We start from the raw sequence: 12,616 nt of genomic DNA on the forward strand, positions 1-12,616 counted from the left end.
ATTTTTTAATTACCAATTTATTCTTTGAAAAATACACCAAAACTTTCTTTGTATTCCAAAACAACTATTAAAAATAGTTGTGTTTATAAAGTTAGTAGGAAGATCATAAGAAATAAAAGTAAAAACACATATTAAATAAGCATAGTCATTATTAAAGCATTTTCACAAAAAAAACTACCAAGGTCAGTGCGCCTAAATGTGACACAATTTCATATTAGTTTGTCGTATTTAGGTCTAACTAGACCTTTAATTGAATATATTTGTCGAAAAAGGATCAAGCACTATGACTGCACTTCTAAACAAATTTTTCGTGTAGAAATTGAATTATTATCAGTAATTTAAGAAAATATATATCACTGTCCTATTTAGGATATTTTTGTCTCATTTACATACCTGCCAACTTTTACGCATTTGGCGTAAAATGGTATTTCTATATTTAAAGTGGAAGTAAAATTTATGATTTCTATATATTCCTTGCATATAGAAACTTAATTTATAATCTTTTTGATCCACCACTATTTTTAAGAAAATTAAGCATATATACTAATATGTAATACTGTTTTGGTAGTCCGCATAAGCTTGTTCAAAATACAGCGTATGATTCTGCCTAAAATTGTAATTTAAATTCCATTTTAGAGTTTTCCTTGAATGACAAGAAGTCCTAATTAAACCTAAGTTTGTGATCAATAATCATAAACAATGAAATTAAAAATAAAATAAAATCATTCATGTCAACAAATATAGTAAATACCTGGTAGGTGTTAATTTGAAGTAAATTGTGCAGTGATTTATGACCCATCTTCATATTTGGAAATAATGTCTTTCCATGATTATATCCAACTTCCTAGAGACAAATTAGCAGTAGAACTTAATATTCAATGAATAAAAAGAAATGAAATGTTCAAATGTATTTAAAATAGTAAGAAAAAAATACTTTTAAAAAACTTCAAAAGTTCATTATTTTTGATTCTCACCATTATTTCATCAAAACTACCAAACTGTAAAGTTTTATAACTATCTATGGGTGGTCTGATGTAGGTGCAATAATCACTTCTCTTCAGTTGGTCAAGTTGCTTGACACAAGTTACATAGGCAAGACGAGATTGAATCTCTTGAAGACTAGGAACCTAAAATAAACAGCTCAACTTATGAGAAATACAAAAATGAAATAAAATTTATAGTCATTGAATCAATAACATACACGCAAATAAAGAATGTACTTACTAAACAATAAAGTATTTACAGAGAAATAATTTCAAATTAAACTAGATATATTAGAATTTACTACAGTTAATATAAAATTAAAAGAAAAAAAAACATTTAAACAAATATAACACAAAAGATTAAAAGGTTAAACATCACATTAATGAAATTATAAATTAAAAACTTAAACATGATTATGATACTTAAAAACTGCATAAAATTTAAAAATCAAGACTATCATTAAATTTGTGGATGAAATAAAGGTAATTTATTAAAACTATCTATGATAAACTGCATCCAATTTAAACTATGCGTATAAAAAAGTGTAAATTAGATCAATTTTAACTAGTATACATGATAAAGTGCATTTCCTCAGTCTTTCCTTATAAAACTTACATATTATTTTTATTTTAAAATTACAAGTGAAAAAAATCTCACTTTAACAGGCGTGGCCCATGGATTCCATTTTTTCCAAAGTAACCACCATCCGCTTAAAGTATCACCATAATTTGTAAGATCTATTTCATCCTGGCTTCCAACATCAATGGCAATTATTGTTTCAGCTCCCATGTCTCTCATGACATCAGCTTAAAAAGATTAACAAAAAATTAATGATAAAAATCCTTCCTATTAATTTTTAACATGAAATGAAATGCATTATGATTTTTGGGAATAAATGATTAACAAAAATCTTATCAATACATATCTTCTTCTAGAGCCGAGAGCATTCCAAAAAAGTCCTAACAAGTTTTTTCCATCATAAAATATATATACAGAAATTAAAAAAAAACAAAAAAATAATTTTACATTAAATTATAATTTTATTTTTATTCATCGAAATGGATATTTTTTTTAAAAAAAATTGTATACATTATTGAACAGTATAAAGCTCTATTGCTAAGATACTACTACACTTTACTAATATTTTTAATTTTTTATAAAATCAATTTATAAACACAATGACTAAATACTGAAATATTATACATATAATATTTCAGTATTTAGTCATAGAGTTTATGCACTATCTTAAAGAAAAGGAGTAACAACTTTTATTTTTAAAAAAGACTTTTAAGTTGATCAACTTTCTTAGCTCTTGCAGAAAAGACTTAAAAAATCACAAACTTAACAAATAAAAGCAACAAATAAAATGTAATCAGTACTTCAAGAATTTTCAAAGAAGTGAGCTGTTTTACTTTGTTTTGCCTATTGCATTGTTCACAAATAATTATTTCTTCAATCTTGACTGCAAATTCACAAAATAATTACAAAAAAAGAAAAAAAAAAGATAATTAAACTTGAAAAAATGAAACAAAATATTTTAATTTACTGATAATAATGAAACCAGGTTTAAAATTTAGTGAATGGAATTAGCAAATTAAATATAAGAAGCAATTTAAAAATTACATTTTAAAAAACGTATACGAAATATTAATTAATATATCATTAATGAAATGCTTAATTTATGCTTTAAAATTCTAACAAAAATATTGATGTCAGTATAATCTGTCACTATAAAATGTCTCTCTATTTTTCATCTTTCATGAGATGCATTTTTGGTACCCGAGATTCAGTTTACTTTGAGTCCACAGTAGGACTCAAAACAATTCCATAAGAAACTAATAAATACCTGGCAAATTGTTCAGATAGCAGCCATCAACAAGAAGATTGCCATCTTTAGGATCACAAAGCGGTGGTATCAGCATAGTGACAGACATACTGGCCCGAACGTAACGCCATAGACAGCCTGTTTATACATAAGTTCAAAAAAATCACATTGATATCAAAACTAAGCAACACTAACCTGGAAGATTATTGACATATCCTCCATCAAGGAGTAAGTGCCCATCGAGGGGATCACACATTGGAGGCATATAACCAGAGAGAGACATACTTGATCTAATGTAGCGCCATAGTGACCCTGTAAATCACAGAAAGCGCTAAACATCACTGGCTGAAGATCACTAAACATTTAATAAGTTTTTTTTTTAAAATTACAAATACAGTCAAACTTGTTTATTGCGAGAGCTGATTCAATGAAAATTTGGCTGTTATACAGAAATATTTTTTAAAAAAAGGTTAGTTTAAAGGTAAAAGAAATCTTTGTTGTTGCCATGAACATAAATTTAATTTAACGAAAAATGTTTATAAACTATTTAAAAATTATTTTATAAAAACAGATGAAAAGAAGAGCATCCGACTGTTTATCAATATTTACTTAATTTTGAAAGAGTTTATAAGTTCTACTTAGTTCAAATTTTTCAAACATTTTAGGTACGCAAGTTATAAACAGTAAGAATGTTTAGTCTACTGTGCTATAAATTACATAATCAGTTAAACCTTGAAGCTATAGCTAAGCAACAGATGTATAAAAAATCGTGATCATTGCGATGACTAACAGAAAATATTGTTATGTGAACCAAAGAATATATTCCACCAACCATCAATCATGGGCCAGCCTATATGCACCTGTTCCATTTTTGATAAAAATCAAGTGTCAAATCTGCATTTTGTTTTTTACTTGGACACGTATCTTTGATAATCAGAAAATCATGTGTATAAGTCAAACAATGCTGATTAGGTTAAAACCAACCAATTCTTTCGTTTCAGCATACAAAAAGAAATAAATATTATAAGCTATTTTTAGGCATTTTTCAATTCATTTATTCGCATTATAGTCTTTATTTTGTTGACTTTGACCGACTCAAGCATAACGAGCACCCCGATTAAACAAGCAAGTTACCTCAGTCTTTATGTTCTCACTATAACCAAGTTTGACTGCATTAAAAAAGTAACTTCAAATTACATTTCATAGTTTCATAGCAACAAATGAATTAATTGAAGAAGAGAGAGAAAGAGAGTATAAAAAAAACAGGACAAATCAACCATGAGAACAAAAGGATTAACAAAAGCTCCATGCAATAGTAAGAAATAGCAAGAATTGAGTATTTAAAAAAAGTTTGGAATCAAGAAAAAAATTGAAATTAATAATATTCAGCATAAAAGAACTAAACACACCCAAAAGGATGAAATTTAGTAGCAACAATTGATTCTCTCAAAACCACAATAATTATTTTTCATATTTTTAAATCAGCTCGAAAAAAACTATTAACAAAACCAAATTGAAGAGATGAATAAATATTAAAAGAAACAAATAAAACATAAATACAATAAAAATGAAATGTCTATTGCTTTTATGTAAATGAAAACATGCAAAAAAGTAAGCTTACTTGCATATACTCAAATACTCTGATGTGAAAATCAGAATTTCAACTATATCCATGCTATTTTAGATAAAATATGTCTAGGCATTTAGTATTATATTATAATGAAATTTAAAACATTTGTGAATTTATAAAGTAACTTTTTTAAAAACAAAAATTTCTATTAACAGGAAATAGACTTACAATACATATATTTTTAAATATTCAATTTTGATAAATGTGTAGTCAATTTCTAAATGATAAAATACAAAAAGTATTTTTGAAAAACAATTAATGTAATAGTTAGGAACAAACTTATATTTTACTTGAATAAATATGCACAAGTTTAGATACAAGAAACGTTAAAATTAATAATCAGAATTTTAAAAAAGCAAAATTACTTAAGAAAAACTATTTTTTATTTAAATACAGTTTGTTATGTAAATGTACAATTTTAGAAAAACATAAACAATTGTTAGAAAAGCAATACTTTTATTATCATAGTAAATATAAATTACAGTTAATACCTCAATAGATGCACACTCTTTTTGCTAAAAAAATCTTACATTATTCTTTAGTTTAATTTATTATGATTTATTATAATAATTTTAAGGTATGTTATAATATGAAGATTATATTCCATTATTACCATTCTTATATGACATCTAATATCAATGTTTAGTATCTTCAAATAAATTTTAATTTATTATTAAAATAGCAACTGTTGTATTTGTGTTTACTGAAAATGGAAATATACTATTTTTTAATAATGAAAAAAATAATCAATCCAATGAAATAAATACCCAAGTTTTTAACAAAGTAGGAATTTAAATCAAATTGGGTCAATTGTTTGGGTCACAGTCAAAATATTCAATTAAATAGAAAAAAATACATTTAATTTCAATACAAAGCAGACTATTATATAAGAGAGAATTGGTAGACTTTTAAAATACATCTAAAATTTTTAAAATACATTGTAATTATCTCATACTCCAATCAATTTTGTGGTACTTTCACATACTATATAATGCATATTTATTGTCAAAATCGATTTCGAAAATTTTATATATCTGTAGTTTTTCAGAAAAACCTGTTAGGTTAATTTTAAAAAAAAATTTACATCAAATTTTCTAAAAATGTTTTTCAAAAAATTTTCCAAATTAATTGGAGTATGTAATTGCAAATCAATTAATTAATTAATAATTAATTAACCAATTAATTACAAATCAATTGTAGTATGAGACAATTACAATAACTAATAGTCTGCATTGAAGTGATAAAATACCGATTTTTCTACATATTAAATTATTTTTTATCTCTCCCAAGACCTTCTATGGGTCGAAACAACTGTTTCCCCCTAAAATTATTCCTCATAAGGCATACATCCCACTAGTTTATTTCAAAAGTGGCGAGTCACACTTCCCCAGTTTCCCTTGTTAGATGACGTATCTAAAATATATATATATCCTCTTCAAAGTTAATAGGACAAAATATTGCTATATCAATACCCTTGTTGTGTCACAACAACCAGAAATAAGACGTGAGTTATACCAAATAATTTATTTAAACATTCACACGAACAATCACCAAATATTACCCAAAAAAATATTTCTCCTTAGAAAAAAACTCTCTTTTCAACTCCACAAAAAAAGAACATCACTTCTCGTGTGTGTCTCTCAAGCAACATCATTTTAGCATTACCTCTCGAGGAATTGATGCTTTTAGCTCAGTTGTCACACTGTTACGTTACACCCTGCACAAAAATATTTCAGCTTGATCAAAAATCTCCAAATGTTTCTATATTTAGATTCACAAACTATTTAAATTCCTTCCTTCTACATGAGTCACAAGCATTCCTAATTGCAGGTGATCAAGTCTGAAAACACTAGGAGAATTCGAAATTGAGCTAGAGAAAACTAGTACTCAGGAAATAAAATTAACAACAATTGATGCTATGCTTTAATGGATGAACAGTAAACATTATACTTCAGCACAACTTTTAATGTAAAAGTAAGGACTGTCCGATTTACCCAGAAATACTTGCTATAGTAAATAGTTGTTTTCTCAAAATAGATTGGATAGAGTGATTCTATTTTTAATTCCCAAGCTATAAAACAGGCTAAAACTAGTGCATCGATATCTCCCAGAGTCTGCAATACCTGCAGGAGTAAAATCGATAATTGGCAAGCTGCTGAGGTAATTTCAGGAAAAAGCAAGACGGTCTTGCAAAAAGGGTATCAATGCTACTTCAAACGAGATTTTGCATATTTTCATTCCATTCTATAGAGCAGTGCATCACGCAATTGATGCATAAAAATTATGAATCATTAATTCAGAATAAAGTAAAATTATTAGAGAGTTAAAAATCTCTAAATAATTCCCAGCAGTCTACAGTGGCAAATTGTCTATCTGACAATCTTCTACCTTCTGATGGGTCATAACTGCCAGGAAGAGCATCTCCATTGTGTTAGAAACTTTACTAACCCTGAGTGTTTATTCTGTACTTCGATAGATACATTGAATGCAGTATGCAAAAAAAGAATAAAAAAACACACGGGAAACTTTTGATCTAATAATTGGATCTTCACATGCTATGACTCTCATGATGGTTCAAAGGATGACCTTAAATATGCTAATTAATTAATGCAGACAATATTTAATTTTACGAAATCATACACAAAAACGTACTTTATCTGAATAAACAGACCTTTTTTACAACAGATTAAGATTCCTGACACTCAAAATATAGGGAGTAACCACAATCAGGGAAATATAATCCCAATAGTTTGGTCAGGACAGAAATCCTAAGTTTGAACCTTTTAATGGTAATTTTACTTTTTGTATATTTCACCATATATTAAGGACTTCTTAAGCTTACAATTCAAAAATTTTTGACGATTGTCAACTAAAATAATAATAAATAATTATTAAAAATGATTTTTTACATAGAATAATTTTTGGACAGACAAATTCTACGATTACGTACAAAAATTTGTCAATTCACGTAAAAAATTCTCACAATGTGGCAAAATATGCAAAAAGAAAAATTAACATTAAGGGGTCCAAACTTAACGCAGCTCTCCTGACTAAATTATTGACACCATATTTCCCAGATTACAGCTATTCTCTATATTTTGGGGGCCAAAAATCAAATCCTTCAAATAAAAGGTATATTTATTGAGAGAAAGTACGTTTTTTAATCTGATTTTGCAACTTCAAATATTGACTGCACAAATTAATTAGCATACTTGAAGTAACTCCCTTAAAACCATTAAGATTGAGTCTTAGTATGTGAAAATCTGAATATTAGATTCTAAGTTATTTAAGGTGGGTTTTTTTGCACACTGTACATCTCTTCATGATGGCACTTGAATATCACTTTACTGATGCTAGAGTAGTTTTGAGACGATAACATCCTCAGGATTAGTTCATTTATCTGTTTCACTCCTTATATTTGTATTTACTTGGAGATAAAAACAAAAATGTGAGTCACAAGAAGAGCTCCAAGTGTAAATCTGATTTCCAAATGAATTAATTAAAAACACCATCGACTCAACAATTTGGAACAACATTTTCCAAAATATTATTACATCCATATTCTTATTAAGAGTAATAGGAATCAAAATATCGATAAAAATGAGACTCATACAAATAAATTGGAAGTATCTAACATGAAATGAATCAAAAGGAAGATATTCTATTTGCCATCATACATACAAGAAGCTAGGGACAAGATAATTACCAATAACAATGATGAAATAAAAATTATCACATATTAAACACAACAGACAAACTTTTCAAAATAGCAACTTAAAATTTTATGTCACTCACATTTGTAAAATGATAAGATTTAAATCCCCCCCCCCCCNATCCCTCCCAAAAAAAGAGTAAAGAATTACCCAATACTAAATGAAAAGCTTTGTGACAGTATTATTGTTTCCACAATTAGAGAAATTTTTTTAAGCAAAAGCACAATAATCCTTGAACAAGAAAGAGAAATACAGGGTGATCATAAAACACTCAATAAAAAAAAATTCCTTAACTTTCCTCTGATTTTTTTTAGGCTGATTTTCATTGAATTTCATTGATTTTTATAGTCAGGGACATACATTTTATTATTAATTTTTCATTTATGCCTAGTTCTTATACATTACATTACATAACTCTTATACTTGCCATTAAAGTTAAAAGATAAAATTATTTCCAAGATAGAAAAATACTGAAAGAAAAATTTTTTTTGAAAAAAATTTCAGACTTTTTGATACCTTAAACTCAAAATTCTCCCCAAATTTTTGGGTATTTAACTTAATTTATACACTTTTCCCCATTTTGTGTCCACCCTGTAATAGGTGTTTTTGAATCAAGATATTTTTAAAATAAATTCTTGAAAGAGGATCTTTTATGCATTTATTTTTGAGTTCATTAAATTAATGATCAGCACAATGGATATACAGAATTCACTTCTAGAGACTCATAAATATTTTTTAAAAAAAACCTTAGAATACAAAAGAAATTTTATGTCAACTATCAGAATTTTATATTTAAATAATACAAAACTTTTTATGATTAAAAGGAAACTATAAAAATCTCCCAAGGTTGGCATTACAACAATATATCTTAAACCAATAATATTACTATTACTCGGAAAGGTAATAAAACAATAAAAACAAATGCATATAAACAAAATGATCTGATTCAGAACTTTCAAACGAATCAAAAAGTAAGAATTTTTAAAACTACAATTTTTTTAAAGAAAAATTGTTGCATACATGGATCAAAAATCAGAATGAATTTATAGAAATTGTTTTTATACATGAAGGAACATTGAAATATTTGCACTTTAAATCAGAACAGATTAAACTGCAAACAAATTGGATATTTTGACAAACAAATTGGATTGGATAATTTATTTCTAAAAAAATAATAGAACATAAATATTAATGTAACAGAATGAGGATTATAAGAACTAAACATGAGCATAAAAACAGGAGGAAATCTTCAGCCAGCGATAAAAAAAACCTATTTCTCTCTTGAATACCAATAAAATTTGATAAAAATGTTCTTAAAAATTATATTTAACTTCAATACTATTAAAAAAATTTAAAATACAAGGTTTGCTCAAATGAAAAATGAACATGAGCGATAATTTCAAAGATACAGTAGAGATAACAATGCCCCATGCAAGGTCATAAAGGGGAAAGTCGGAGTGACATCATAGATTGTGTATACCTGATTAACTATTCCATATAAAAGCAATTAAATTGAATGCAAAGACATTCAATGGATGGATGCATTTAGAACAGAACAAGGTTTAGGGAATGGGTTTTAGTAGCAAAAGGTGATCACACTGTTCCATTTCTCAAACAAGTGTTTCACTAAAGTTAAAAGTCATAATTCTTCTATTACCTTGTATCATTTTTCAATAACAACTATGTATTTATTGGAGATCACAGTGTTTGCTTGCTGTCCTCCCTTCACAAAAACTTTTGCATCATGTGTTCAATGTTCACACAGCCTCTTATCTTGGACTGTGTTCTCTACAAACAGCCACCTTTTAAACAATAATTTCTTAAGGTGATCTTCAGGCACTAAAATTCATATTACTGTAGTGCTCTCCTGTTCTGGATGCCTGGGTCAGTATAACTTTACATTCACTTTAAATGCTTTCATGAAAACTAGCTAATCAGTTACATGCAATCTGTGATTCATACCTCCTCTCATCATTTATAACCCAGAATGGTTGTGCTGCTTTTGCTAGAGTTTCTCTGATGTAACCACTAATGTTCTATTTTCCTTTGGGTGTCTCTTATAGTTTCAGTTGAACCTCTCATTAGAAACCACTACCATTTGAACACAAATTACAGGAAATCTTTTAATGATCTTCTTTATAAATGCATCTTTTTAAAATAATTTTATGAATGCATATTATTTTCATTTTAGCCAAAAGCAGAAATGTTTTGTTATAAAATTAAGTATTTGTAATTGAGATTTGAGGGGAAAAAATTAATTTTAAAACATAAAAAAAATTATAATGGACCTAAATAAAGGTGAATTTAAAATCTAGAAAACAGTCTGACATTAACATGACGTGATATAATTCCAGTTGTCTTATTATTTACAAAAGAAATTTTTTTTATAGATGTTGTGCGACAACTTTTCAATTTCAGCTATTCAATTAAAAAACAATTTCAAAATATTAAAAAAAAACTCATAACATACAATATTTTATAATAAGTATTTATTTGTAAGCATTTAAAAGTCTAAATTAATTTTTTTTTTTTTATTTTTTTAAAAAAACGTAGTTTTCTTGAAAATATTTAAACTTTTTAGAATTTAATTCTCACTCTTATCATGTCAACCTTTAACTTCAATGTAAATGATAAGACAATATTAATTTGAGAAAACTTTATTGCTAAATAAAGAAATTTTAGCCTTTAATCATGTTTGATCTCTCATTAAAAGAAAGCAATTTTTCTCAATTAGATTTGCCTGAAATGTTACCAAAAATATTTTAATAAAGAAACAATAGTTGTTATAAATGTTATCTCATCTCTAAAAAGAGGTTCAACAGTACCTTACAAATTGTGAAACAGCAAAATCTCATAAAATGAATACAATCTATTATAACTGCATCACACTTTTCGTTGAAGAATGTTTAATTTCAAGCCAAAGAGGTGAGTAAAGGTTGAATGCAAAGAATATGAAAACAAACACATAATAACTAAAGAATGCTTCAAAACTACAAATATGATTAGGTAAGTGAGGTCATTTATATTATAATGATGATATAGGAAAAAGGGAGGGTAGGCAAAGGAAAGAAAAAAATAATAAGATCTACAAAAAGAGTGCATGTGTATAAAATGCTTGTAGCTTCTTTTATTTACAAGGGTAAAAAGCAAACAATTGAGATAATTAAATTAATTAGGTAATTATAGTTATATAAAGAGGAATAAACAATTTTTATTAATTATGAGGAAATCTGCATGTGCATAAAATGTTGAAAACTTTTTGTTATCTATATGAGAGAAATGCAAACAAACAGTGCAATTAAACATTTTAAAAAAACTGAAAATTGAGACAAGATTTAAAGGTGAATTAACTATTTTTATAAAATATAAGGACATAGAATACATCTATGCACTAAACATATTTAAATACTGTTTTCATTATAATTACTTATATATTGTTTAGAATATTTCTTCACATTAATTGCAGAAGTTTCTAGATGTCAAAAATCACAGAACATTAAAACACTAACATAAACTATAAATCACATCACCAATCACCAGTCCTGCATTGATCAAAAATATTACACTTTTAAATTTGGCCCTGAATTTAAGTTTTCAAAATCAATTAAAGGCAAAAAACTTTAACCGGTATTTAGATTAATTAAAAAAATTTTAATTATTTTTAGCATAAAATAAATCCAACAATTAAAATTTTTTTTAAATAATTACTATGAAATGAATGTATAACCAGAAAATTTGGCACTAATAGGTAAGCAAAAATTTCTTTTAAAAAACCATAATAGGTTCAGACAAATTTACAAAAAAAAATTATTTTAATTTTAAATGGAAACATTTATACTAAATAAAATTAAAAAGATGATGATTTTAATCTTTGATTCACACAATTACAGAGTATCAGCCTGATTTATGTAAATATAATAATTGACAAAAATAAAATTAAAACTTAATCAAGAGAAGTTCTTTAGCTTAAAAATGGCAGGAAAAGTAAGATAAAATAAATATCTTTAACATATTCCCTATTTAACTATCAATAACATGATTTCATCTCAGTAAATTCTTGTTTTAAGTAAATAGATAGGAACTGATAGCATATCAACATTACACAAAGCCCATTGCCACCAAAATTTCAAAATTGCATGCCAGGCATTGAACACCACACTCACAATAATAATAAAAAAAATCTTTAACCATTTTACAATTAAAAAAATTATAACTCACCATGAGTATGAACTCGCATTGAGCTATCAGTTATATCTGTAGTTACAGTGAAATAGGGTAACCACAGGTCTTCAATCTGCCGCTCCCCAAACACTGAATGTATAGTTTTATTAAACCATGCACCTATACAAAAAAAAATTTCAAATTTCTACAGTGAGTTTGTTACATTAAAAAATAACATAAGAAGTATGAAAATAACTGCAAAATTCATTACATTTAAAAATTAACAAACTAATGATTATTGAT

The 12,616-nt window shown here is 26.6% G+C and overlaps 2 protein-coding genes across 2 annotated transcripts in view; one reads left to right on the forward strand and one right to left on the reverse strand.

Annotated features, from left to right (window-relative positions):
• The window catches only part of LOC107437395 (uncharacterized), a 548,903-nt gene that overhangs the window by 391,222 nt on the left and 145,065 nt on the right, over window positions 1-12,616 (forward strand). The gene's annotated exons all lie outside the window — the stretch shown is intronic.
• LOC107445599 (patatin like phospholipase domain containing sws) overlaps window positions 1-12,616 on the reverse strand; it is a 54,472-nt gene that overhangs the window by 4,769 nt on the left and 37,087 nt on the right. The window contains exons 26-30 of the mRNA XM_071181488.1: window positions 12,371-12,518; window positions 3,005-3,121; window positions 1,642-1,790; window positions 975-1,127; window positions 752-844 (exon numbers count right to left, since the gene is read on the reverse strand). Coding sequence (XP_071037589.1) covers window positions 752-844; window positions 975-1,127; window positions 1,642-1,790; window positions 3,005-3,121; window positions 12,371-12,518 — 660 coding nt within the window. The remainder of the gene's footprint in view (window positions 1-751; window positions 845-974; window positions 1,128-1,641; window positions 1,791-3,004; window positions 3,122-12,370; window positions 12,519-12,616) is intronic.

This window comes from Parasteatoda tepidariorum, chromosome 5 (genome assembly GCF_043381705.1).
Source record: "Parasteatoda tepidariorum isolate YZ-2023 chromosome 5, CAS_Ptep_4.0, whole genome shotgun sequence".
Taxonomy (NCBI): Eukaryota; Metazoa; Arthropoda; class Arachnida; order Araneae; family Theridiidae; genus Parasteatoda; species Parasteatoda tepidariorum.